This window comes from Canis lupus, chromosome 5 (genome assembly GCF_003254725.2).
Source record: "Canis lupus dingo isolate Sandy chromosome 5, ASM325472v2, whole genome shotgun sequence".
NCBI classification, from domain to species: domain Eukaryota; kingdom Metazoa; phylum Chordata; class Mammalia; order Carnivora; family Canidae; genus Canis; species Canis lupus.
The window spans coordinates 975695-1002487 of record NC_064247.1 but is presented as its reverse complement, the minus strand read 5'-3'; the positions used below and the strand labels follow the sequence as shown (position 1 = coordinate 1002487).

At 44.6% G+C, this 26793-nt stretch overlaps 1 protein-coding gene and 1 long non-coding RNA gene across 6 annotated transcripts; one reads left to right on the top strand and one right to left on the bottom strand.

The window, feature by feature from the left end:
• The first annotated feature begins 17 nt into the window (after positions 1-17).
• On the top strand, positions 18-18882 carry ACAD8 (acyl-CoA dehydrogenase family member 8). Of its 5 annotated transcripts, none has more exons than XM_025464849.3 (12): positions 1308-1526; positions 3716-3816; positions 4260-4429; positions 5233-5342; positions 5887-5963; positions 6337-6474; positions 8345-8480; positions 8574-8671; positions 9013-9165; positions 9800-9902; positions 10049-10115; positions 17414-18882. In XM_025464849.3, exons 1-12 carry the CDS (start codon positions 1397-1399, stop codon positions 17457-17459), a joined length of 1329 nt encoding a protein of 442 aa, XP_025320634.1. In that variant the 5' UTR covers positions 1308-1396; the 3' UTR covers positions 17460-18882. The 5 variants fall into 5 exon arrangements, with proteins under 5 accessions (XP_025320637.1, XP_025320638.1, XP_025320634.1 ...); XM_035716139.2 differs by lacking the exon at positions 1308-1526 and adding an exon at positions 2127-2558; XM_025464852.3 differs by lacking the exons at positions 1308-1526; positions 10049-10115 and adding an exon at positions 18-240.
• Positions 15794-17414, bottom strand: LOC125755065 (uncharacterized). The gene is made up of 2 exons (XR_007410573.1): positions 16944-17414; positions 15794-16713 (listed from the first exon to the last, which is right to left on the bottom strand). It is a non-coding gene; the product is annotated as an uncharacterized LOC125755065 (long non-coding RNA).
• Positions 18883-26793: the final 7911 nt, after the last annotated feature.

Genomic DNA, 26793 nt, shown 5'->3' with positions numbered 1-26793 from the left:
AGTTGTAGTCCGCGGCGCTCGCGGGCCCAAGGGGCCGGGCGCACAGGCCCGCGGACGCACTACAGCGCCCAGGCTGCCCCGGGGCCGCCCCGCGCACGCCCGAGGTCGCCGCGCCGCCCGGCCGCAGCGCCAGCGGGACGATGTTGCGGAGCGGCTGCCGGCGGCTGGGAGGCTGGCTCCACGGCGCGGCGCGGGCCCGGGCGCGGGGCGGCCGCCGGGGCTGGGCCTCCTGCATCGACCGTAAGGCTCGCCGCGCCGGGCAGCGGGCCGGGCCGGGCCGGGCGGGGGAGGGGTGCCGCGGCGGGAGCGCCCGGACAGCGCCGCACCCCGGGGCCCTGCTCCGCCCGGGTCCTCCCGCCGCGCGGGCCGCCCCTGCCGCCCCCCCTCCCCCCGTGGTGGGCGGGAAGCCTGGCGCGGGGACAGCTGCTCCGCCCCGGGGCCTCTCCCCCCTTTCCCCCTCCCCTCCCTCCCCGCTCCCCTTCCCTCCCCCTGCCCCCTCCCTCTCCTGCCCCCGTGGTAGGCGGGAAGCCTGGCGCGGGGACAGCTGCTCCGCCCCGGGGCCTCTCCCCCCCTCCGCCCTCCCCTCCCTCCCCTCTTCCCCTCCCTCCCCCCTGCCCCCTCCCTCTCCTGCCCCCGTGGTAGGCGGGAAGCCTGGCGCGGGGACAGCTGCTCCGCCCCGGGGTCTCTCCCCCCCTTCCCCCTCCCCCCCCTCCCCCCTCCCCCCCCCTCCCCTTCCCTCCCCCCTTCCCTTCCCTCCCCCCTGCCCCCTCCCTCTCCTGTCCCCGTGGTAGGCGGGAAGCCTGGCGCGGGGACAGCTGCTCCGCCCCGGGGCCTCTCCCCCCCTTTCCCCCTCCCCCCTGCCCCCTCCCCCTCCCTCTCCTCCCCCTGTGGTGGGCGGGAAGCCTGGCGCGGGGACAGCTGCTCCGCCCCGGGGCCTCTCCCTCCCTTCCCCCTCCCCTTCCCTTCCCTTCCCCCTCCCCTCCCTCCCCCCTGCCCCCGTGGTGGGCGGGAAGCCTGGCGCCGCGGGGACAGCCCTGCTCCGCCCCAGGCAAGCCCGGGCCTTCCCTGAGCCGACGTTCGCGGACGAGCCTCCCGACCTCGCAGCCCCGAGTCCGGCAGCCCCGAGGCGGACTCGTCCCCTCCCTGCGGGTCTGCGGGGCCGCGGGGGCTCTGGCCTCCTGCTGGGTGGCGGGGACGCCGAGGGCGGGGGCGATGAGGGCTCGGGCTGCTTCCTCAGGTGACACAGGCCGCGGCGGTAAATTGTAGGATTTACGACTCAGGGTCATGAAACACTTGTGATCTTGAAACTCCCGTTGAAACGCAGTTGTTATTGAAAATGGGGGCAACTACCCAGAGTTAACAGACCGAGCGTCCTCAGGCACCAGGCCATGCTGTGATGCGAGTAACAGGGGTGCGGGCCTACGAGGCCGGCGAGGGATGCCCAGCCTCGGTTTTTCTTCTTCTGGGGGAAAAAAAGGAAAAGAACAGCTTTTTACTATATGTCACTTTTCTTCACAACAGGATAGGTATGAATCCCTTAGGTCGACACCCAGCTCTGAGTCGTACACTAGTCTACAATACCGTTTCCCTCTCGCCGTCCTAAAGCTCCTTCTCAAGGTGCCACCCTGTTCTAGCAAGTAGAGTCCTAAACAGTTACCCTTGCCGATCCCAGGGCAGATAAGTAGCTGTTCTGGCAACAAATAGATTAAATATTTGATAGGTTAATAACATTAGATGACAAATAGGTTAAATATGCAGGGGTATTTTTTTCTTTTAAAGATTTTATTTATTTATTCATGAGAGACCCAGAGAGAGAGGCAGAGACACAGGCAGAGGGAGAAGCAGGCTCTGGGCAGGGAGCCCGACACAGGACTCGATCCCGGGACCCCAGGATCACACCCTGGGCTGAAGGCAGGGACCAACCCACTGAGCCACCCAGGGATCCCCTGGGGTATTTTTAGCATCTGGTTGTGTAGCTTCAGCCAAGGAGGTACTTTTTCACCTTTCAGAGAAAGTACCTCTTCGTTAGTAAAATGAAAGGAAACTGCCCTTTCAATGCGTCATTCTACATACTAAGGTATCAGGTTAACGAGAGTGGTTAACAGATACATTTTTGTTTCGTTGCATATCTTAATAAGCGAAACATGAGTTTTAGGAGAATTTTTATTCGTATTTTATTTCTGCAAGACTTTGCAAATACATGAGCTGACTGTCAGCCAGGAACTGCGGATTGTTTGTCCCTAACCTGTGTTACTGTGAGTAACCACCGACGTTAAGTTTCCTCTCTGGGCTTCTCAGAGTTGCCTACCTATAATCCTCACAAGTCTTCCTTTCTGAGTTTGCCCGATACAGACCGACTGCTTTCTCGTGGCTCCTGCTTGCTGCCCATGCCCGCCTTGGAGAAACTCCACCATCAGCTCCTCTTCTCTGTTGGCAGGACTGCATCACTGTTAGGCACTGAAATAAGTTATTGCCAAGTGTCTCCATAGCCTTATATTAATGCACTTTAGCATCACCCCATCATGACCACATAGCACTAAAGGATGAAACCTGAGAAGGTAATACAGAGCCCTGCACTTCTTTCTGCCTCATATTTTACAGGCACCACTCTACCTCAGGGCTTCTCTTGGAAAAGTATAGGCATACACTCATTTTCTGTTAACACACTTGAGGCAGGTGGTCCTTTCAAAATGACAGTAATAAAAGACAACAAAAGAGACATAAATGTGAACAACGTAAGTCTGGCGCACCCTGTGTAGGTTACTGAACCTGGGATGCATCAGCTCCCAGGATTTGTGGTCCCATCTTTTGTAAGTTGGCTACACTATCCCCAAAAGGTGATTGTTTTCCCGGGAGCTTTACTAGGGCTGTTTAGGTTAAATCTCTAAGTACTACTATGGGGTAGTCTTTTATTAGATGTTTAATGTTCTAGAGAAACTTCTAGTGAGGCTGCACTACCTACCTGTTGATGTCAGTCAATTCATCTTCCTTAGCTTTTAAGTATCTTAAACCCCAAAAGCGAGGGAATTACCCAAAGTCACATCACTGATATAGTTTATGATAGAAAACGTCCTGAAAAAAAAAAAAAAAAAAAAAAAAACGTCCTGAGATTTTGGAGTCCGTCGGGTAAAAACATAGAATAAGGCCTTAACCATGTTTTCAACACTGGAAGGCCTTTTTCTACCATCAGGGTTATTGGTGAATGTTTGAAATTTGCCAAAGGCACAGCCTTATTAGAGGATTTTCTTAATTTGAAAGGTAGAACAAAGTATACATATGTTCCTTTTTCAATTAATCTTTTAAAATGAATGTATTGAAACAGCTATGGAGATTCATAGGACAGATTTTCCCAGGATACCAATACACAGAATGTAGGACATCCTAAAGGAAAAAATGTTTACCATGATTTGAGGGTCAGTGTGTATTTACTATTTCTTTAATGTGGATTTATGAGGAGGAAGAGATACAGAAGAATACTGAAAGAATAAGCAATTAGTAGGTAAATGAAGTCAGCCAATCCACTAGGGAGGAAAGGAGGAAGGGAAAAGGAGAACTCATTAATGGTAGGCAAAGCCATTCTATAGATGGTAAAGATTGTACCATGTAAGAGAAATGCTACGGCATGTTCCCTGTCTTAATTTCATGTCTCTTGATCTTGGCACTAGTCTTCCCTGACCCCTGTCCTGGAACTGAATATGTGCAATTTTACCCACAGCTTCCGTGGGACTGAATGAAGACCAGAAAGAATTTCAGAAAGTGGCCTTTGACTTTGCTGCCCGGGAGATGGCTCCAAATATGGCAGAGTGGGACCAGAAGGTGGGCGTTTTCCTTGTGACTAGATGTTCCAACAAATGCCTCCCTTCGTGACCCTTTGTCTTCATCTCCCATGTAGTCCTAATTGTTTGGTATTTATTCTCCTTGTGCAACTCTCTTACTGCAAATGAGAGTTCTAGTAGTGCTGTGATTCCTTTCCTCATCTCGTAGAGACTAGTTTTGAGTTTGTCTTTCCTTTTAAATCATACAAAGATGTAGACACTCCTAAAACCAAGGCAGTTCTCTTGATAATAAAAAGAAACTTTAATGGTAGAAAAACCAGTGCTTATAGACAGCGTTCTAACTGCTACTGTAGATAACAAATAGCCCATTAAGTTAAGAGAATATACACTCTCCCAAATGCAAACATCTTAATCCCTCGTTGTGCCCTTCAAAGCTAGGTCCATCTGTGAATCACTAACGTCCATGTTGTCTTTTGTACGTAGGAGTTGTTCCCAGTGGACGCAATGCGGAAAGCTGCTCAGCTAGGCTTCGGGGGAGTCTATGTACGAACAGATGTAGGTGGGTCTGGCCTGTCACGGCTTGATACGTCTGTTATCTTTGAGGCCTTGGCGACAGGCTGCACCAGCACCACGGCCTATATTAGCATCCACAAGTGAGTGCCAAAGCTTGGTAAGCACAGTGAAGTACTTGTACAGGTTAACTGGGAAATTTCAGATAAATAGGGAAAAGTTCATCTTTTCAAGTTGATTGCCATTGAGGAGCCTCTATCTCAAAAAATGAGGGGGAGGGATGCCTGGGTGGCTTGGCTCAGTTGGTTAAGCACCCAGCTCTTGATTTTAGGTCAGGTCATGATCTCAGGGTTATGGGATTGAGCCCTGCATTGGGCTCCACACTGGACATGGACCCTGTTTGGGTCCCTCTGCTCCCTACCTCGCTCACCCGCACATGCACTTGCTCGTGCTCTCTCTCCCTCTCTCTCTCTCAAAAAAAAGAAAAAAGTTCACTCTAGTTTGCTGCTGCCTCTTGGACTTGAATCTGCCATCATATGTTGCATAGCAAATGAGGTGTGCCCACCTTCTCCCAAATCCTAGATTGAGCTAGAAGCAAACAGACTTCTCTAGGAGAGTAGTCATGGTCCTGTTCCCATCTTCCTCAACCCACAGATGAAGCCTCCAGAAATCTGTCAAAGTACATATAAGTCTTTGATTTTTAGGGAACTCATCTTACCTAGAAGTAGAGTGAACATCCAAGTGAGAAACACCCTGGCCCTGGGTAGTACTGTTCCGGGAATATGATGTAACTGAGGCCTTTCCTTTAAAGTCGAATCTTCTCAGTGGTGACTCCTCTCTTCCCACTCTCTCTCCTGCTTCGCTGCTGGTGTTTCCCGTCCCCATCAGATGTCCTTTTCTCCATATTAACTCTGTCATTGTCTTTTCTTCTCGGTGTACCTGTCAGCATGTGTGTCTGGATGATAGATACCTTCGGAAATGAGGAACAGAGGCACAGGTTTTGCCCACCGCTCTGTACCATGGAGAAGTTTGCCTCCTACTGCCTCACTGAACCAGGTGCGTTTGCTGCTCAGGTGAAATCACCGCGCACTATCTGGTCCCCCTGACACATAGAACCCTTGTTTACCACGAAGTCTGGTTGTGCAGTAACAACCATGGCCTGTAGTCAGCTAGCATACGAGGGTTCGAGGGCAGTCTCTGGCCTGGGAGATGGACAGTGGTCCAATTGCTGTCCACAGTTTTCACCAAACACCGAGTTCCTCTGGCAGTCTGCTTTTTTTTTTTTTTCTTTTTTTAAGATTTATTTATTTATGATAGGCACAGAGAGAGAGAGAGACAGAGGCAGAGGCAGAGACCCACAGGCAGAGGGAGAAGCAGGCTCCATGCCGGGAGCCCGATGCGGGACTTGATCCCGGGACTCCAAGATCGCGTCCTGGGCCAAAGGCAGGCGCCAAACCGCTGAGCCACCCAGGGATCCCCCAGTCTGCGTTTTAAAGTATGAAATGCTGAGCTTTTGGTTGTAAGTGATTTCCTTGGAAGTGGAACCGTGCTGGGACTCCTGTATCTTCACTGACTTTCTGTCCCACCCTCTCTGCCTTAGGAAGTGGCAGTGATGCTGCCTCCCTTTTGACCTCAGCAAAACGACAAGGAGATCATTACATCCTCAATGGCTCCAAGGTACCAGCATGCCCACCCTACAGAACCATCTGGAGATTGTTCCCATCTTCCTGCAGACATTGCCGGGATCCTTGCTATCTGCGAATTAATATTTCCTAGGAGTTTTACACGTTGGGTAGAGAACCTCAGACCTATTTCCCTTTATTTACCTTCACTTTGTCTTCTGCTCTGAGTCCAGATAATCTTGCTCATTTAGTCTCATCAGCCAGATCCCTGATTCCCCAGGTAGCACAGGTTCTTTCTCCCCTCCTTCATTTCTCCGTGCCAGCATGCCTCTTCATGTCCTACCGTCGGGGGGACTCTGGTAGTTTTCCCAGGTGTTAGGCTCCAGGGTGTGTGTCCTGATCCCGGTGCACCTCTCTCCAACCCCCAGGCCTTCATCAGTGGTGGGGGTGAATCAGACATCTATGTGGTCATGTGCCGAACAGGAGGACCAGGCCCAAAAGGCATCTCCTGTGTAGTTGTAGAGAAGGGGACCCCTGGCCTCAGCTTCGGCAAGAAGGAAAAAAAGGTGAGTGACTGTTGGACACGAAACAGTTCAAGTTAAAACCATTCAAGAGTCTGCCACCTGCCAGACCAATCTCTGTTCTGTTTTGGGGAATAGGTTACGTACTTGCTAACTTGTCTTGGGGGCAGTTGTTTCTATTAGGATTTCGACAGGAGTGTATGGAATAGAATAGGGTGTGGCTGAAGGAATAACTCACCACTGGGAAAAATGTCAGAGTTCACCAGTAGGTTTTATAAACTGCCTGTCGTTTTAGCACGAGGGATTTCTCTGACATCTGTCCCAACTCCACTGCTGACCTGTTTCTTATCCAGCTTCTTATTTTGGCACACTCTTTTATCCCAGGAGGAAATACTTACAGATCCGGGGGTGACTAGAAATTTCAAGAAGGGAAAGTGTATAGGCCACTTTTCTTTCTTTAAATAAAAATAAGATAGAACTCCCTGGAGATGATCTTGGGTTTCAGTAATGTAAGAGGGAGAGTATTTCTGTAGGGGCTTTGAAAAGACATTCTTAGGATTAAGAAATCCTGTAGCCAGATGGTGAGTCGTAGAACTGGGATCGCATAGCTGTAGCTGGCGGTGTGGTGAGACCCCTTCGGATGTGTTAGGCCAGGGCCCGGAAGCACCCTCCACCTCCAATAGGTACTGTTACAGCTAGGATCGGGGGAGAGGTCGGTAATAAAACGAGCCCTAAATATGCTTCTCTGTTCATCGCTCCTAGAGAGTTTATTTATTTCCCTCACGAGCTTTCCTGATACTTTATGAACTGCCAAAGAGTTAGAGGCTTTAGTGCCCCTTCTCTTTTTTAGTATAGTAAGTTTTTACTGAATTGCTACCATGTGCAAAGCCTGATGCTGGCTCCTGGGGTGGAGGAGGATACAAAAGTCACTCCTAAGCTTATCTGGAATGGTAAGACACACGCAGTCTTACCTGTATAAGGTGTGCAAGCTGTGTAGATGGTATGTAACTTGTATATGGGATATATAAGATACACAGCTGCGAGGAATGTCTGTATTGGGTCCTGCAATGTGGGCTGACCTACACAGCCTGACATAGAATTTTACAGGATCGAGTTTTACCGATTCAGTTTGTTTGTGCTTGTAAAGACAGTGACGATTAGTTCAACACGCGGGGGTGGTGTCCCCCTCAGTATTTGTGGTATCTACGACAGAATGCCGAGGCTGTCAAGTTTCACGCCTACAGAAAACCTGCAAATAAGTTGCAGAAACAGTGTATCTTTTCTTCCTTTCGTTCTTGGGTTTTCTCTCCCTTTTAAGTGTATACATCTTCTTCCTTTTTCGATTTATTTAATTATTAGTTTTGCGTTACATATTTTTTAATGTGAGGGTAATTTGGAAGGATATCTCTGTATTCATTCTGCGGGTGATGAGTGCCCAATATGTGCCAAGTATTTGTAAACAGTAGGGGAAGAGCAGTGAACAAAGGCAAGCTCTGTCCTCCTGGAATTCACCTTTCAGCAAGCAGGGACAGGGAACAGACCTGTGAATAAGCAAGGTACCTTCTGGTAGTTTTCTGTGCTACGAGAGACATAAAACAGGTTGATAGGACACTGGCTGAGGGAGCTTGAAAGCTTCTGTAATAGGGCTGGACCCTCAGAGGTCATGACTTTTGAGATGAGATCCAGAGTATTAGAAGAAACAACCATAAGACCAATTCTGGGCAGAGACAACAGTGGATCGCCTGTTTGGGAAGCCAAAGAAACATTCAGTATGGCCCTAAGGTTAGTGAGCAAAGAAGAGAATGGTGTGGGATGGAATTGGAAAGGCAGGCAGGGGCTTGCAGGCTGAAGTGGAGAGTCACTGCCCTGAATGCCACGCTGTTTGGGCAGCCATACAGTCCCTGATTTTTGCCAGGTGGGGTGGAACTCACAGCCAACCCGCGCGGTGATCTTTGAAGACTGTGCAGTGCCTGTGGCCAACAGAATTGGAAACGAGGGACAGGGCTTCATCATTGCCATGAAAGGACTGAATGGAGGAAGGATCAATGTTGGTGAGAACACAACAGGATGAGGCAGGAAGGTAGCTGGCGGGCGCTAGCAGCACTGCCTGGCTCTGTTGAAATGTTGGCGCTCTTCCTTTCCAGCTTCCTGCTCGTTAGGAGCTGCTCATGCTTCAGTCGTCCTCACGCGAGACTACCTCAGTGTTCGGAAGCAGTTTGGAGAGCCTCTGGCCAATAACCAGGTCATTTCCCAGATGCCCCTGCATGAGACCTGCTCTGTGGCCCACATTCTCTAGGAGGGTGAGGCTGTGGGTTCTCACTGGACTTCTGCCCCCACCTTAGAACTTGTGTTCTAATTTTATCAGTAATCGTTTTCAGGAGGTGATATCGAAGTGCAGGGCAAGGGAAGTGTGCTTAGAGCTCACAAGGCAGTACATTTTCTCTGTAGAAGAGGCAGAGACTTTGAAGCTTGGGGTCACTTAGAAAAGGTACCTCGTGAGAGATGTCTTATAGAGGGCCCCAGATCAGGTGCTGGTCTAAGCCTGTCTGTCTTGTCCGGTTCTCTCCTCCCCTGTTGCTGCAGTACCTGCAATTCAAACTGGCTGATATGGCAACAAGGCTGGTGGCCTCCCGGCTGATAATCCGCAATGCAGCAGTGGCCCTGCAGGAGGAGCGAGAAGATGCAGTGGCCCTGTGCTCCATGGCCAAGCTCTTCGCTACAGATGAATGCTTTGCTGTGCGTGATGATGCCCTCTGGCTGTCTTGGGTAGACAAGGAGCAGCTGCTAGTCCAGGGATGTTGAGAGCTGTTAGTCTACTCCTGGGATGCTGCAGACATTGCCTTGGGGCTTAAGGATACCGTGCACTCATGAGACGCCTGCTTGGGACCTGCTCCATGCCTTTACACACTCCACTGTGTCACTGCCATTTGGTTGTGTTCTAGATGAGACACTACCTTTGGAAGAAGGTTCAGAGCAGCCCAATGCCTCTTGCTCAAATGTAGCACTACACTGTGTTTACGATATCAGGGGCAAAACTATTTCCACATGAGGCTGCATTGCTGCTAGTTGACATCATAGCGTCACAGAATCGCAGCCAGAGTGCTTGAGGGCGGCCTCTCCCCTGCAGGTAATAGACGGGCAGAGCTCTCTGAGTTGCCTGCCTGGTGGGAACCCACAAGTTTGGTAGGTAAAGTTCCCTTGTTATCTAACCACGCAGAATACAGACCCCTCCTTTGGCCTGGTCATCTGTAGGTTGTTCTTCCTCCTGTTAGATTATAGTAGGTGCCAGATTGGGGGCTGGGGTAGGAAGAGAAGCCATGTTTCCACAGTCTTCCTCAATCAAAGATGTCTAATCCCTGTCTCCCTGAAGATCTGCAACCAGGCTTTACAGATGCATGGAGGCTATGGCTACCTGAAGGACTATGCTGTTCAGCAGTATGTGCGGGACTCCAGAGTCCATCAAATACTAGAAGGTAAAAATTGCCAGAGCTGTTCTCCAGAATGGTTAGCGGATCAGCACTTTCCCCAGCCTGTCTGTCCCCGTGCTGACTGGTTCTCAGGGTTCCATCAGGCCCTGTCTCTTGCCTTCCTCCTCCCTCTTTCTCCTGCCCCTGCTCAGGAAGTGTCTGTGGATGCCGTACAGAGCACTCGCCTGGGAGTCAGGAGGCTCTGCATTGTCACCGTGGGTAAGCCGTCAGATCACTCCGTTTCTGCTCTTTCTCTTTGCAGATTTTAGAGAACACTTAAACTCAGATAATGTACGAGAAAGCATTTTGAAAACTACAGCAGTAACCCTTACCAAGTCCTTGGTCCTCAGGGATCCGAAAAGCTCTGTCCCATAATTAACAGGGCAAGTGTGAGCTAATTTGATCACAAGCAGCCTCTATAAATTGATGACATTTCTGTCAGTATTGCTAATGGATTTTTCAGTAAACGAAATCATATGGGCATTTTCTTGGCAATAACAGAATGGATTGGGCTGGAAAAGGTGTAAGCTGCTGGGATCCAGCTCAGAACATGGCCTCTTCCACTCCCCACACATGCAGAAGTCTTGAAATCACATACTCCTGTGTCGGTGTTGGCGGCCAGCTGTGGTTACCTTGTAGGAGAGCCAGGTGGGGCAAAGTCTTGCCGAAGTGCCTTTCAGTGCCGGAATGTGGGGCGGCTCCCACGCAGGCACAGGAGAGGCCTGTGGGCATTTTCACAGTGTTCTTGAAGCTGAGGAGATGCCAGAATGCCCCGGAGGGCTTGTGAAAGTGGATTGCTGGGCTTCACACCCAGAGGTCCTAACTCCCTGGGTCTTGGGGAGGCCTCAGAATTTTGCATCTCTAACAGGTTTTCAGGTGAGGCTGCCGCTGCGTGTCTGGGAACCCCACTCAGACCCACTGCTCTGATGTCATGTGCAAATCCTAAAAGTTAGAGTCTGCTCTCTTCTGCAGACCTCGTCCCTGAAATAGGTCGATGAGCTCAGTCACTGGTGCACAGGTTCGTCCAATTGCTCCTGCAGTTACCTCCTTACCCGGCATTTATGGATGACAGGTTTAGGAGGTACTTCCCTGCTTGTCTGACAACATGAGGCTTCTCCTTTATTCTGGCTTCACCTTGTAACCTTGTAAGACGAAGTGGGAAAAGCCAGCTACATTTATTTGAGGCCATGCCATTATCCACTTACAGAAAATTTGGGGCCCTGGTCTTTATCACTTTATTTCATTGTGGACTTTGTTATTGGATAAACCTGCAATCTTAGATTTGATTTTATTTGAGATGTGTGATTACTCATTCCTCGTGGGTATTCATATTTCTCTTTGCATTAAAAGCCTCTATAAATTATAAATGAAGCAAGAAGTTGACCCTTCCTTTCAGGGAAATGTTTTTGTTCTTTTATTTTTTTTTATTTTTAATTTTTTTTTTTAATTTTTTTTTATTTATTTATGATAGTCACACAGAGAGAGAGAGAGGCAGAGACGTAGGCAGAGGGAGAAGCAGGCTCCATGCACAGGGCGCCCGACGTGGGATTCGATCCCGGGTCTCCAGGATCATGCCCTGGGCCAAAGGCAGGCGCCAAACCACTGCGCCACCCAGGAATCCCTTTTTGTTCTTTTAAAATCCACTTTTCTGATTACCAAAGAAATTGGTATATTTATTGTTGAAAGCTTATAAAATATAGGGAAGGTAAAAGAAAATCACTCATGTTTCCACATTCAGAATTAATATTTTGGATTCCTGTTATAGGGAAGTCCAAAATATCCCCTGTGGGGCTTTTGTAGGTACTTTTTTTGTTTGTTTTGTTTTTTTATGTGAAGTATTATTGTTATATGATGTTAGTTTCAGGTGGGCAACACAATAATTCAACAGTTGAAATAGAGAAGGAAGGGCATTAACTCTTCTTTACATGTTTGGTAGAATCCTGCTGTGTGGCTGTCCAGTCCTGGATTTTTCTTTGTTGGGAGGTTTTTGATTGCCAGTTCAATTTTGTTACTAGTAATCAATCTGTTCAGATTTTCTATTTCTTTCTGACTCAGTCTTGGAAAATTATATGTTTCTAGGGATTTATCTGCTTCTTTCTCCTAAGTTGTCCAATTTGTTGACGCATCATTTTTCATGATAGCCTCTTATGATCCTTACGTTTCTGGGGTTGTAACTTATCTTTCATTTCTGATTTTATTCATTTGAATTCTTTTTCTTTTTTTTTTTTTCTTAATAAGTCTGGCTAAAGATTTATCAATGTTGTATATCTTTCCAAAGAAGAGGTTCTGAGGGCAGCCCTGGTGGCTCAGCGGTTTAGTGCCGCCTTCAGCCCAGGGCGTGACCCCGGGTCTCAGGATCGAGTCCCACATTGGGCTCCCTGTGTGGAGCCTGCTTCTCCCTCTGCCTGTGTCTCTCATGAATAAATAAATACAATCTTTTAAGTTGAATCTCATGAATAAATAAATACAATCTTTTAAGAATAAATAAATACAATCTCATGAATAAATAAATACAATCTTTTAAGAAGAGGAGGCTCTGAGTTTCACTGATCTTTTATATTGTTTTTTTAGTTTCTTTTTTTTTTTAATTTTTATTTATTTATGATAGTCACACAGAGAGAGAGAGAGAGAGAGAGAGGCAGAGACACAGGCAGAGGGAGAAGCAGGCTCCATGCACCGGGAGCCCGACGCGGGATTCAATCCTGGGTCTCCAGGATTGCGCCCTGGGCCTAAGGCAGGCCCCGAACCGCTGCGCCACCCAGGGATCCCTTTTTTTAGTTTCTGTTTCATTTATTTCACTCTGGACCTTTATTATTTCTTTCCTTCTACTAACTCTGAGTTTGTTCTTTTTATTTCCTAATGCTTTTAGACGTATGCTTAGATTGTATATTTGAAATTTTTCTTGTTTTGTTTTGTTTTTTTAAGTAGGCTCAACCCCAAAGTGGGGCTTGCACTCACAACCGTGACTCTACGGACTGCACCACTCAGGTGCCCCCATGTTTCTTGTTTCTTGAAGAAAGGTTGTTTCACTATAATCTTGCCTATTAGACAGCTTTTGCTGTGTCCCAAAGATTTTGGAACATTGTCTTTCTGTTTTCATTTGTCTCCTGGTATTTTTAAATTTCATATTGATTTCTCTCTTGATGAATTTGTTGTTTAATAGCATGTTGTTTAGTCTCCACACGTTTTTCTACCATTTTTTTCTAGTAATTGATTTCAAGTTTTATATCATTGTAGTTAAAAAATGCTTAATATGATTTCAGTCTTTTTAAATGTGTTGAGACTCATTTTGTGGCCTCGCATGTGGTCTTAGGGAATGTGCACTCCCTTGTGCACATGAACAGAATGTGTATTCTGACATTTTTGGATGGAATGTTCCGTATATATCTGAAGTCCTGAAGTCCTGTCTGTTCTAACGCGTCATGCAAAGCCACTGTTTGCGTACTGAGTTTCTGTCTGGATGATCTGTCCATTGATGTAACTGGGGCGTTAAAATCTTCCACTATTGTATTACTGTTAATTTCTGTCTTTATGTCTATTAGTATTTACTTTAAATATTTAGGTGCAATTGCATCGGGTGTACAGATATTTATAATTGTTACATCCTCTGGTTGGATTGGTTCTTTTATCATTATGTGATTACCTTCTTTGTGTTTTGTTATAGTCTTTCTTTTAAAGTCTTATTTTAGGGATACCTGAGTGGCTCAGTGGTTGAGCGTTTGCCTTTGGCTCAGGGACTGATCCCAGATTTCTCTCTGCATGGAGCCTGCTCCTCCTCCCTTTGCCTGTGTCTCTGCCTATCTTTCTGTGTCTCTCATAAATAAATAAAATCTTTAAAAAAATAAAAAAAAAACAAAATAAAATAAGGTCTATTTTACCTGATATCGATATTGTTACCCTAGCTTTGTAAAAATTTTACCTTTGCATAGAATATCTTTTTCCATCCCCTCACTTTCAGTCTGTATGTGTCTTTAGGTCTGGAGTAAGTCTCTTGTAGGCAGCATATAGATGGGTCTTGTTTTTTTTTATCCACTCAGACACCCTTTGTCTTTTGATTGAAGCATTTAGTCCATTTACATTTAAAGTAATAGTAATATTGATAGATATGTATTGAGTGTCATTTTGTTAATTGTTGTCTGGTTGTTTTCATTCAGTTTCTTTCTTCTTTTCTTGCTGTCTTCCCTTGTGACTAATGACTTACCTTAATGTTACACTCCGATTCCTTTCTCTTTGTTTTTTGTGCGTCTCTTACAGGTTTTTGGTTTGTGGTCACCATGAAGTCCATGTACAACATCCCATTATATAGCAGTCTGTTTTAAGTGATGGTTGCTTAAGTTCAAACACATTATAAAAGCAGTACATTTTTAGCACCCCGTTTTATGTATTTGATATTTTATGATCCCCTTGACTAATTTTTTAGATATAAGTGATTTTACTACTTTTTCTTTTAACCTTCACACTAGCTTTATAAGTGATTGATCTACTACCTATATTACATGTTGCTTTTACCAGTGAATTTTTTTCTTTCATAATTTACTTCTAGTTGTTGCCTTTTCTTTTCAACTTAAACAAGTCCGTTTAAACTTCTTGTAAGGTCAGTTTAGTGATGATGAGCTCCATTAACTTTTGTTTGGGAAACTTTTTTTTTTTTTTAGGATTTTATTTCTTTATTTACTGAGAGAGAAAGAGAGAGAGAGAGAGCACATGAGCAGGGGGAAGGAGCAGAGGGAGAGGGAGACGCAGACTCTGTACCAAGCACAGAGCCCAGTGTGGGGCTCGATCCCACGACCTTGAGATCATGATCTGAGCTGAAATCAAGAGTTGGACACTTAACCTCCCAGGCACCCGTATCTGGAAAACTCTTTATCTCTCCTTCCATTCTAAATGATAGGCTTGCCAAATAAACTATTCTTGGTTGTTGTTTTTTTCCCTTTCAGCACTTTGAATATATCATGCCACTTTCTTCTGGCTGCAAAGTTTTTACTGAAAAATTCTGCTAATAGCCTAATGGGTATTTTCCCTTGTACATAGCTATTTGCTTTTCTCTAGCTGCTTTTAAGATTTCTCTCTCTTAAAAAAAAAAAAAAAAAAAGATTTCTCTCTCTCTGGGGATCCCTGGGTGGCTCAGAGGTTTGGCGCCTGCCTTTGGCCCAGGGCGCGGTCCTGGGGTCCTGGGATCGAGTCCCGCATCGGGCTCCCGGCATGGAGCCTGCTTCTCCCTCTGCCTGTGTCTCTGCCTCTCTCTCTCTGTCTATCATTCATAAATAAATAAATAAATAAATAAATAAATAAATAAATAAATAAATAAATAAATCTTTAAAAAAAAAGATTTCTCTCTCTTTTTTTTTAAGATTTTATTTATTTATTCATGAGAGACACAGAGGGAAAGAGAGGCAGAGACACAGGCAGAGGGAGAAGCAGGCTCCACGCAGGGAGCCCAACATGGGACTCGATCCCGGGTCTCCAGGATCATGCCCTGGGCCGAAGGCGGCGCTAAACCGCTGAGCCACCGGGCTGCCCTAAGATTTCTCTTTATATGTTATTTTTACCATCTTAATTATTATATATATTTTATGTCTTGGTCTGGCTCCCCTGGTTTAACTTGTTTGGGGCTCTCTATGCTTCCAGAAACTGTGTCTTTTTTCTTCCCAAGAGTAGGGAAGTTTTTAGCCATTATTTTTCAAATAAGTTTTCTGCATCTTTCTCCTTCTCCTTGTAGGACCCCAGTAGTGCAAATGCTAGTATCCTTGATGTTGTCCCACAGGTTCCTTAAATTCTTTTTTCTTTTTGCTCTTCAGCTTGTTTGCTTTATACTATCCTGTCTTCCAGATTGCTGATCCATTCTGCATCCTCTAATCTTATGTTGATTCCCTTTATTTTTTCATTTTAGTCTTCAACCTTTTTTTTTTTTTTTCTGTTTTCTCTTTCCTGAAGTTTTCATTAAGTTCATCTACTCTTCTCTCAAGGCCCCTGAGCATCTTTATGACCATTATTTTGAAACTTTATCAAGTAGACTCCTTATCTCTGTTTGTTCAGGTCTTTTTCTGAGGTGTCTTGTTCTTTCATTTGGAGCATATTCTTGTCTCCTCATTTTTGTTTTTTCTGTATTAGGTAAGCCAATTGTGTCTTCTGGTCCTGAAGCTAATGCCTTAGATGGAAGGCATTCTGGGGGCTCAGTAGCACGATCCTCCCCTTGTGCTGTTGTGTCTGGGCCGTGACTACTGTGGGCACACTGGTGGCTAGCTGCCAGGCCCCCCTGTGCGTCTTGTGGGTGTGCTAGTGAGTGGCAAGGGCTTTGGTTGAGGGCAGGCACCAGCCCCTAGTGATGTTGCCTGCCAGCTATGGTGGGCAGTAACTGCTTGGAGGGACATCTGCTGAGCTGAGTGTGTTGAGCCAGGCAGGTCTACAGGAGAATGCCAGGGTGGGGCAAGCAGTGCTAGCCAGGTAGGTGGAGGAGGTCTTGCTCCCAAAGCATCTGGCCGACTAAGCTTAGGAATACAAGAAAAATGGCACTTGCTCACACTTCCATTACCAGAGAAAGTTCCTACAGATCCCTTCCCCTCTGACACATACCTGAAAATTAGTCATTAGGCCTCCTTCATGTATGACGCACGAGTTTTTCAAACTGCTGCCTCTGTGGTGGGCTCTGAATGACTGTCACTCTGTGTGGGCCTGTTAAAAGTAGTGTCTCGGTTTCCTGTAGCTCCCTGGCTCTCCAGGAGTTAAGGTCCACTGATTTCCAAAGCCAGACAATATGAGGCCTCATCTTCCCAGTGACGATCTCCAGGGCAGGGGGTACCTGATGTGGGACTTGAACCTCTTGCTCCTTTTTTTTTTTTTTTTTTTTTTTTTTTTTTTTTTTTTTTTTTAAATTTTTTATTTATTTATGATAGTCACAGAGAGAGAGAGAGGCGCAGAGACACAGGCAGAGGGAAAACAGGCTCCATGCACCGGGAGCCCGATGTGGGACTCGATCCCGGGTCTCCAGGATCGCGCCCTGGGCCAAAGGCAGGCGCCAAACCGCTGCGCCACCCAGGGATCCCGAACCTCTTGCTCCTTAGGAGGGACCTCCACACCTGTGAAACTTCCTGCTTATGGGTCACTGAGTCATGGTTTGGTTCCCAACAGTCTCTGTCCCTCCTACCCTTCTCGATGTGACTTTTTCTTTATATCTTTAGCTATAGAAGAGCTGTCCTGCTAGAGTTTGGGTTCTCAGAGTGGGTTTTGGTGTACGTAGTTGTGGCCTTAGTGTGTCTATGGTGAGCTCAGCATCTTCCTACTAAGCCATCTTCCCCTCTCCTGGAGGGATGTTTTTAAAGAGTGAATTTATTCCTTACTTCCTGACATTATTCTGTACTTTGGAGAGAAGTCTGTGATAATCCCATCCCTCTCAGGGTGAAAGCAACAATTGTAGTTTATATCCAGTACTACCATGAATGAGGCTTGGAGCACCCTGGGCATAGCTTTACGAAGCACTTTACTGCAACTAAATCTTTCATTCTTTCTTTCCCTTGCAGGCAGCAACGAAGTGATGAGGATGCTGATCTCTCGAAGCCTGTTTGAGGAGTAGCACCCAGACTTGATGTTCGGTCATGATGGTTAATGTACAACTTGAATCAGTATTGAGAGCTTTCATGTACCGTTGTGTTGCATATGAGTCATGGATTAGATTGAAGGGCTGAGCTCTTCCAGGTGGATCCTAAGGTGTGTGTTGGGAGCAGCATCAGCTCTAGGACCGGGACAGAGTCCTCAGCAGAACTGGAGGAATTGCCCTAATTGGGAATGTCACAAGAAGATGTACTACCTTGTATTCTGATGCAAAAAGATGACCAGTGAAGATTCACCACCAAATCAAAGTCCTTTCTTGGATCCACATCATCTTGATTTGTCTGCATTTTGCTGGTTCACTAAATCTCTCTTCCAGGGATCTGGATGCTTCCATTAAGGGTTTTTTCTGATGATAAAGCAAAGGTGTAAGAAAGGAGAAATGGAGAAAAAATGTCCTCCTGTTTTTTCCTGTGCTCTGAACCTCAGCTAAAGATGCAGAGGGTTTCTCTGGGTTGCATTTCCTTTGTATTTCTCCTGTGAGTGTAAGTCATGTTAAAATGAGTATTTGGGAAACGTTACTCCAGGTGTGATTTAGGGTATATCTGTACTTGTATACTTCCTAAATGTCAAGGGCTGAAATTATATGGGACTCTGAGTTCTCATAGTTTTCTTTTTTAGAAGCATGTGGTCTAGGAATGGTATTCAAGTTTCTATAACCCTTCCTGATACGTACTTTGAGATATTTTCTGACCTATCATTATAAGTTCATAGGAGAGAGAGAGAGAGAGAGAGTGATTTGGCAAAAGTGGTAGTAGGAAGGGATTCATCAAGACAGTAAAAATTCAAATTAAACTTTTATGAAAATGTATAATATCTAAAGAGAACCAAGAAAGTCATTTTCAGACAGGAAGGAAGAAGGAGCAGGAAAAGTGCAGAATTAGTGTGAGAGCTTCTTGCAACTTTGCCTTGTTATACTTTGGGCTTGGCGTGGGATGGAAAGAAGATGTAAGTTGAATCTGGGTGGAGAGTTACTAAAACCAAAGTGTGGGTTTTATTTCATAAGCAGTGGAGAGGCAGAGGAGGTTTTTAATGAAGAAATGATAAGTCATTGAAAAGAATATTCTGGAATGCCTTTGCAGGATGAATATGAGTGGGGAAAGACAAAGATAAGGCATGCCCAGTCCGTAGGTTCTGAAAGTAGTCAAGGTATAAGACAATTTGAGCCTGAACTTGGAAAGGAAAGGAGATGTGGGAAGATCCATGCTTAGAATGTTTGCTGTGGAACATGGAATATGAAGGTCTCCCTAGGAATTGGGATGCTTTCTGGAACTTCCGAGGCTTCTGTTCAGACTTGAAGCAAAAACAGGTGTTCTATTAAGCTCTTATTATTTGTGTCCCTCATAAGAGGCTGATAAAATGCTAATTATTGCAAATGCAATTCACACTGTTACCCTCATTATTCAGAGTTCAGTTTCCCAGCAGCCGAGCAAGGTATTTGACTCCTGTAGCAAGAATGTAGGGAAATTCAAGCTAATCTCTCTCACTGTTCATTTGGCTGTTGCATAAATGAAACCAAAAGGAGCAGAACAGACATGTCTTTAGGAAAATCTCTGCCAAGTGCTGATTTAGGTGAGAGATACCTACAGATAACTAAACACAACTTAACTTGGATGGACTTTATAGGCCTGGAAGGCTAGTAATTACGAAACAATTTCAGTTTCACACATTCATGAAGTGTGCTGGGACACAAGTAGCTTTGTGACCCTCACATGATGATCTGAGTCACAGTTGGATTTCTAATTGGATTGTCTTCATTTTTTTTTTTTTTGGATTGTCTTCATAATCTCTTTATCTCCTATTATAAGATTCTTACAGTTGAGGGGAAAATCTAGTTGCTCTGATTATGTGTATATTTAAACAGAAGAATAATAAGGGTCCCTGCCTTGTAGGATAGCTGGTGAATCAAGTGAAAGAATCCATATAAAGGGCTTTATTTATTTACTCATGAGAGACTCACAGAGAGAGGCAGAGACACAGGCAGAGGGAGAAGCAGGCTCCCTGCAGGAAGCCCAATGTGGGACTCGATCCCGAGACTCCAGGGTCACGCTCTGGGCTGAAGGTAGGCGCCAAACCGCTGAGCCACCCAGGGATCCCCTCTCTCTGTTATTTGTAACTGAGAGTAGTGATAAGTGTGCGCTCGTGTCTTTTTACTTTTTCCTCCTAGCTACTTGTCTTTTCACTGGGTTGGTTCCTTCCTTCCCTCCCTCCTTTCCTTTCTTTCTAAGATTTTTATTTATTTTTTGGCGGGGGGTGGGGGGGAGATAGCACGAGTGGGGATGGTGGAGAGAGAAGCAGAATCCCTACTGAGGCAGGGAGCCTGATGCGGGGCTCAACCCCAGGACCCTGAGATCATGACCTGAGCTGAAGGCAGACACTTAACCAACTGAGCCACCCAGTGTCCCCATCACCCAGTTTTTTGATTCAAAGCCCAGGATGTCCTGCGTCAGGCAGGAAGACTAGAAATACTGACTTTTATCACCACAAGCAAAGGAATCCTCGCTGTCTCTGGTCAGGCGTTCTTAACCCCACAGAACAGAATGAGGGGTTGCCCCCTGTCTTCACACCAACCGAGGAGGAAGGGTATACGCTGAGCCGTCACGCTCTGGAAAAGCAGAGCCTGTGATCTATATCCAGTGAGTTCTACCCAGTGTTGGTTTGTTTCTCCCCCTCCCCAACTTTAACATGGGCCTTACAGGTTCCTCAGGAGCTATATGTATGATCCATACCCCAAGATGGCTCACTGGTTACCTTCTGCAGCCCTCATCCAGATAGGGCCCTGAGCTGCTCACACTACTCTGACCTTTCTACAGAAAATCTGGAAGTATCCCTGGTTTCTATTCTTTCTTTAAGCCAGTCTGTGGAGACTTAGTGGGTCATAAGATTCTTCTACCAGATTTTAAGGTTATCAGAAATATCATTGATTCATCTCCTTACTCTTGGTGCATTCCTTGCATAGAGTAGGAGCTCCATGTTTTTTGAGCAGATAAAGACTGCAAAAGCCATCATCACCAATGTGATACTAATCATAGCTGCTGGCAGATCCTGTGTAGGAATAGGCAGGACATGCCATCAAAAATCAGCTAACTGGAAGCAGGAACTTGGAGGGACCTCCAGGGAAGTTTGGTGAGTGAAAAGCAAATCCAGAAGATTGTGTACTGTATGATCCCATTCATATGGCATTCTTGAAATAATGCCGTTATAGAGGTGAAAAACAGGATAGTGGTTGTCAGGGATTCAAGTAGGGGGAGGGAAAGAAAGCCTATAAAAGGGGAGCATGGGGGCAGGGGAGGCCTGTGGTGAGGGAGCAGATCTGTGTGGTGATTGTGGTGGTGGCTACAGGTTGGTTTTTAGCTCTCTTGGGAGTTTCCCAGGTGTAATCTAAAACCGGCCTTACATAGGGCTGGGACAGACCAAAGAATGAGGCAGGCCACTCTAGGTTAGTAGGTTGCAGGGTTTTTTGTTGTTTTTTAAGATTTTATATATTATTCATGAGAGAGACAGAGCAAGAGAGAGGCAGAGACACAGATAGAGGGAGAAGCAGGCCCGACGCAGGGAGCCTGACGTGGAACTCAATCCCGGGACCCTAGGATCACGCCCTGGGCTGAAGGTGGCGCTAAACCACTGAGCCACCCGGGCTGCCCAGGTTGCAGTTTTAATAAGCAGAGGGAACTTACGTATGAGTCTTGTCTTGGGCAGCAGCAAGACAAGTGGATCCCTGCACCAGCCTGTTAAATCTTAAAAGTTAAAAAAAAAAAAAGGGAGCCTCTCAAGTGCTTGGGTCCAGCTCTTAGGTCAGTCGGTGGTCACATCTTTTTGATCAGGATCCCCCAAATCAGACAAAGCCACAGATGTGATACAACTGCATAGAACTGTACATACAGACACATGCAAGTGCTTATGCGCATAACTGGTGAAATCTGAATAAGCCTCGTGGATTGAACCAGTATCAATTTCCTGGTAAGCTACAGCTGTTGCGTGTGGAGGACTAAGGAGTACCTGGGACCTCCATACACATTTTGTTCACAACTTGTTGATCTATAATTATTTTAAAATTAAAAATTTTAATTTGACTACCTGATGAGAGACTCTGCTTGCCAGACCTAGCCTATCCTTTGCAGACCTAGCCTTCCCCATAGCAGGCAGCTCTGGTATGGCCTTTATTTCCTGTACTGCACTTCACCAAGCTTGCTTAGGGAAGGGCAGAGATGGCATAGGGTTTAAGCCAAGGAAGTGGGAAGATGGGGTGAACAGGGCAGTGGTGGGCCAGGTGCTTGGGACCGGGCTTTAATTTTCAAGCCAGGGGGTCTGTGTCTGCAATTCAGGCCCTTCAGAAGCCCGCTGTTGCTCCAGAGCATTCCTCAGGTGGAGATCAAAACCCTCAGAGGCCTACACCCCTGAAAAGATTAGTGTCTTCCCTCCCTGCCCCCATATTATCAAATTAAATGATAAAGTGTCTTATATGCCAAGCAGCTGGATTTTATTTTGTGGTAAAGAAGAGCACAGATGGACTTTAACATGGAGAGGACCTTAAAAGATTTGCTTTTCAGAAAGCTTGTCTAGTAGAGATGGAAGGAAAGTACTGAAGTAGGACAACCAGTTTGATTGCTGTGGTCAACAGGAGAGAAGTGGTGGAGGCCCACACTGTGGCTGTGGAAGTAGGAAGAAGTGCAAGCATCCACTAAGGTAAACTAAAAAGACTTGGTCATGAACTAGATGTGGAGCGTTGTTGAGGAAGGAGCAGAGGATGACTCCCATGCTTGGAGAAATGGGAAAATTGAGGAAATGACAAAACAGTAGAAAAGCAGGTTTGATGATAAGAATAAACTTTCAACAGGCTGAAATGATGCCTGCTGGGAGACATCCATGTGAACTGCAGAATGGGCAGGTGTGCGAATGGATGTGGCCCTTGTGGGACAGGTTCGGGCTGGACATGCCGAAGCCTGTTTGCTCACACTGAGTCAGACTGTCCACACTTTTCGTTAGTGCTGCATGCCGTGACTTCCGCTAGAACTTCCAATCAGCTGGCATCTCTCCTGAATGTATTTACAGTCATCTCAGGGTTAAAAGTCTGTTTTCTTTGCCCTCTTTTCACAGACTCTCCACTATTTCCTCCAGTTCATTGGTGCTCTACCAACCTGCTTTACTTATGAAGGAAAGAATTTTCTGTGTATATAAGCCCTTAGATCTTTTCTTGAACAGTGTACTTAATATGAGGCTACAACCAGAACTTACAATCAGGAAAGTGGTGAAGACTTGCTGTATTCAAAACCAGCATTTGTTTCAGGGTTTGCAGAAGAGCAGACTGAAGCAATGCATGAGCCCAAGTAGTTCACAAAAATGCTCTTGTGTGAATGACTCACCTAGTCTCCTTGGTCTGCTCTAACTAATGCCATAGCTTGAGTGGTTTAAAAAACAAACACTTATTTCTCACAGTTCTGGAGGCTGGAAAGTCCAAGATCAACTTGCTGCTGATTCGGTGTCTGGTGAGGACCCAATGCCTGTGTTGCAGACAGCCACCTTCTTGCTGTGTCCTCATCGTGAAGACAGAGATCATCTCTCTCATGTCTCTTCTTATAAAGGCACTGTTCTCATGACCTCTCAAAGCCTCCATTTCCAAAAGGCTTTTGGTCACAAACTGAATGTGGGGTGACATCTGGTAGATATACCATCACAGTGAAGATCAGGGCTTTAAGATATGAATTTCAGATGGACATAAATATTCAGTCCATAGTGAATGACAAAACAGACATTTTGTTTTGGATGTATTTCCACCATTATATATATCACAGTGTAATGTAGTGTTTCGACCTGACAGACTCAGAAAATGCAGCTATGTTTTATTTGTGTGTCCTCATTGTCCTGAGAAGTTCATGCATATTGGAGAAAAAAATATGTTAGACCAACAGAAATAAATTTAATTAAATTTTAGGGAAAAAATTCCCAAATAAATTAAGGGACTTACTTAAAGGCATCCAGTTAGGTGATAAATCAGTATTAGAAATTAGGACTTCTCAAAAAAAAAAAAAAAAAAAAAAGAAGAAGAAGAAAGAAAGAAAATAAAGAAATTAGGACTTCTCAATAAAATACTGGTAACTGAATCCAACAGTACCTTAAAAGAATCATTCACCACAATCAAGTCAGATTTATTCCTGGACTTGCAAGGCAATTTGATAGTCACAAATCAATCCGCATGATACATCAGATTAATAAAAGAAAGGATAAGAACCATATTATTCTTTCAATAGATGCATAAAAGCATTTGATAAACTATCCACTCGTGATAGAAACCTCAGCAAAGGTAGGATTAGAGGGAAGGAACATAACATAATAAAGGCCGTCTGTGAAAGATCCACAGCTAATATCTTCAATGAGGAAAAACTTATTCCCTCTATGGTCAGGAACAAGATAGGAAGGTCCATTCTCACCACTCTTACTTAACACACTATTGGAAGTCCTAGCCTCAGCAAAAATAAACTACTGAGACTTCATCAAGATAAAAAGCTGCACAGCAAAGGAAACAGTCAATGAAACTAAACGGCAGCCTATGAAATGGGAGAAAATATTTGCAATGACATATCTGACATATCTAATGTCATATCTAATGACATATCTAAAATCTATGAAGAATTTATCAAATTCAACACCCAAAAACAATCCAATTAAAAAATGAGAAGACATGAATAAACCTTTTTCCAAAGAAGACCTATAAATAGTCAACAGACACATGGCTTGACATCACTTATCATTAAAGAAATATAAATCAAAACTACAATGAGAAACCACCTCACACCTGTCAGAATGACTAAAATTAACATTTCAAGAAACAATAGACATTGGCGAGGATGTGGAGAAAGGGAACCTTCTTACACTGTTGGGGGAATGCAAACTGGTGCAGCCACTCTGGGAAACTGTGGAGGTTCCTGAAGTTAAAAATAGAGATGGTCTGCAATCCAGCAATTGCACTACTAGGTATTTATCCAAAGGATACAAACATAGTGATTTGAAGGGACACATGCATCCCAGTGTCCACAATAGCCCAACTATGGGAAGAGCCCAGATGTCCATCAACAGATGACTGGAGAAGAGGCAGTATATACAGTGTATATATATATATATATATACACTGTATATACTGCCTCTATATATGTATATATATACATACATACATTTTTTCTTTCTTTTTTATTTTAATCACAAGTATTTATTGATGGATCAAAGAATACAATTTAAATGGAACAATAAGGCAGAACTGTGGATTAAAACCGTTTGCTATACAGCCAAAAGGAGGAAAAAGCCATATCTTAGGAACTTTAAATATGCAAAAGTCCAGGAGTCTCTAAAGTACCTCTCTAACAGATCAGTGTCAGAAAGTTATTCCCTTTTATGCATTTCCTATATTACATCACTTGATGACAAAGTCAGGCTAATACTTCATCAAGAATTCCTCAGTCATTTATACTTGAGTCATCCAGCCTGGTCACTCCTGATTCCAATTCTTCCCAATCCCTTTTGCAGTGTCTTATTGTTTTTAAGCAATTCCCTTCCTAAAGTAGTGTGTATACATCTTGGATAGCCTTCCAAAGCAAGCAGTGTGTGTGTGTGTGTGTGTGTGTGTGTGTGTGTGTATACACACACACACAATGGAATATTAGCCATCAGAAAGAATGAAATCTTGCCATTTGCAATGACATGGATGGAACTAGAGGATATTATGCTAAGTGAAATAAGTTAGTTAGAGAAAGACAAATACCATATGATTTTACTCATGAAATTTAAGAAAACAGGTGAACATAGAAGGGAAGGAAAAATAAAATAAGATGAAAATGAGAGAGAGGCAAACCATAAGAGATAATGAACTCTAGGAAACAAACAGGGTCGCTAGAGGGGAGGTGGATGAGAGGATGGGGTAATTGGGTGATGGGCATTAAGGAGGGTTCTTGATGTAATGAGCGCTGGGTGTGATATGTACTCGGTGAATCATTAAATTCTACTTCCTGAACAAATGCCAAAAAAGTTAAAAATGGAAGTAGCCTATGATCCAGCAATTGCACTACTAGGTAGTTATCCAAAGGATACAAAAATACTGATTTGAAGGGATTACATGTATCCCAGTGTTTATTGCAGCATCAACCATAGCCAAATAAATTATGGAAGGCGCCCACATGTCCATCTACTGATGAATAGTGAAGATGCAGTCTACACACACACACACACACACACAGGAATATTAATCATAAAAAAGAAGTCTTTCCATTTGCCACGATGTGGATGGAGTTAGAGAGTATTATGCTAAGTGAAGTAAGTCAGAGAAAGACAAATACCGTATGACTTCACTCATGTGGAATTTAAGACACGAAACAAATGAGAGACAAGCCAAGAAACAGAAACAGATTCTTAACTCTAGAGAACAAACGATAGTTATCAGAGGGAAGTTGGATTGGGGGATGGGTTAAATAGGTGATGGGTATTGAGGGTACTTGTGATGAGCACTGGGTATTGTATGTAAGTGTTGAATCACTAAATTCTACACCTGCATCTAATATTTCACTGTATATTAACAAACTGGAATTTAAATAAAAACTGGAGGGAAGAAGAAATTAGGACTTCTCAGTAGGTTTTGCTTTTTATTTATCTGTATTTTCACGGTAACTATTATTTTGACACCTCAGATGACCATTTAATATGACATTGCTTATATCTTAATACATTTACCAAGCATTTGTATTCTTATTTTTTTGTTTTGAAGATTTTTTTCTATAAAAAAATACAAATTATTTTCGAAGAGAACTGCTTTCAAAGTACATTAGAGAGCCTTGACCAAATCCTGTAATTATATAGTAATTGAGTTAATTATTTGTAGAAATCTATCAATTTAGTCTTAGTCTTTTATGTTTTGCCAATTCTCCAATAATACTGTGTCAGACTCTTTCTCTAATATCAGCATTGTTCTGAACTATAGATGGATTGCTTGATTACTTTCATTGTTTAAAAAAAGAGGCATTTTCTCTTGTTGAAATTTTCCTTTTTGATACTTTATGGAATTGTTAAGTCAGACTTGTTGGAATTTATGGTAATCAAAGAGAATGTGAAGAATATCTAACCCCTGCCCATCAACTAGACACTTGATCATTTTCATGTCTGGTTCTATTTGTGGAAATGGCCTTAGCCACCATCCTTTTGCTCCTTCTATTGCTCTCATTAAATTCTGTTCAATGTCTTGCCAGTTTATGACCATTCAACTTTATCTCTCTTATTTGACCTCACCAACATCCTTGGAATTGAAGCTAAA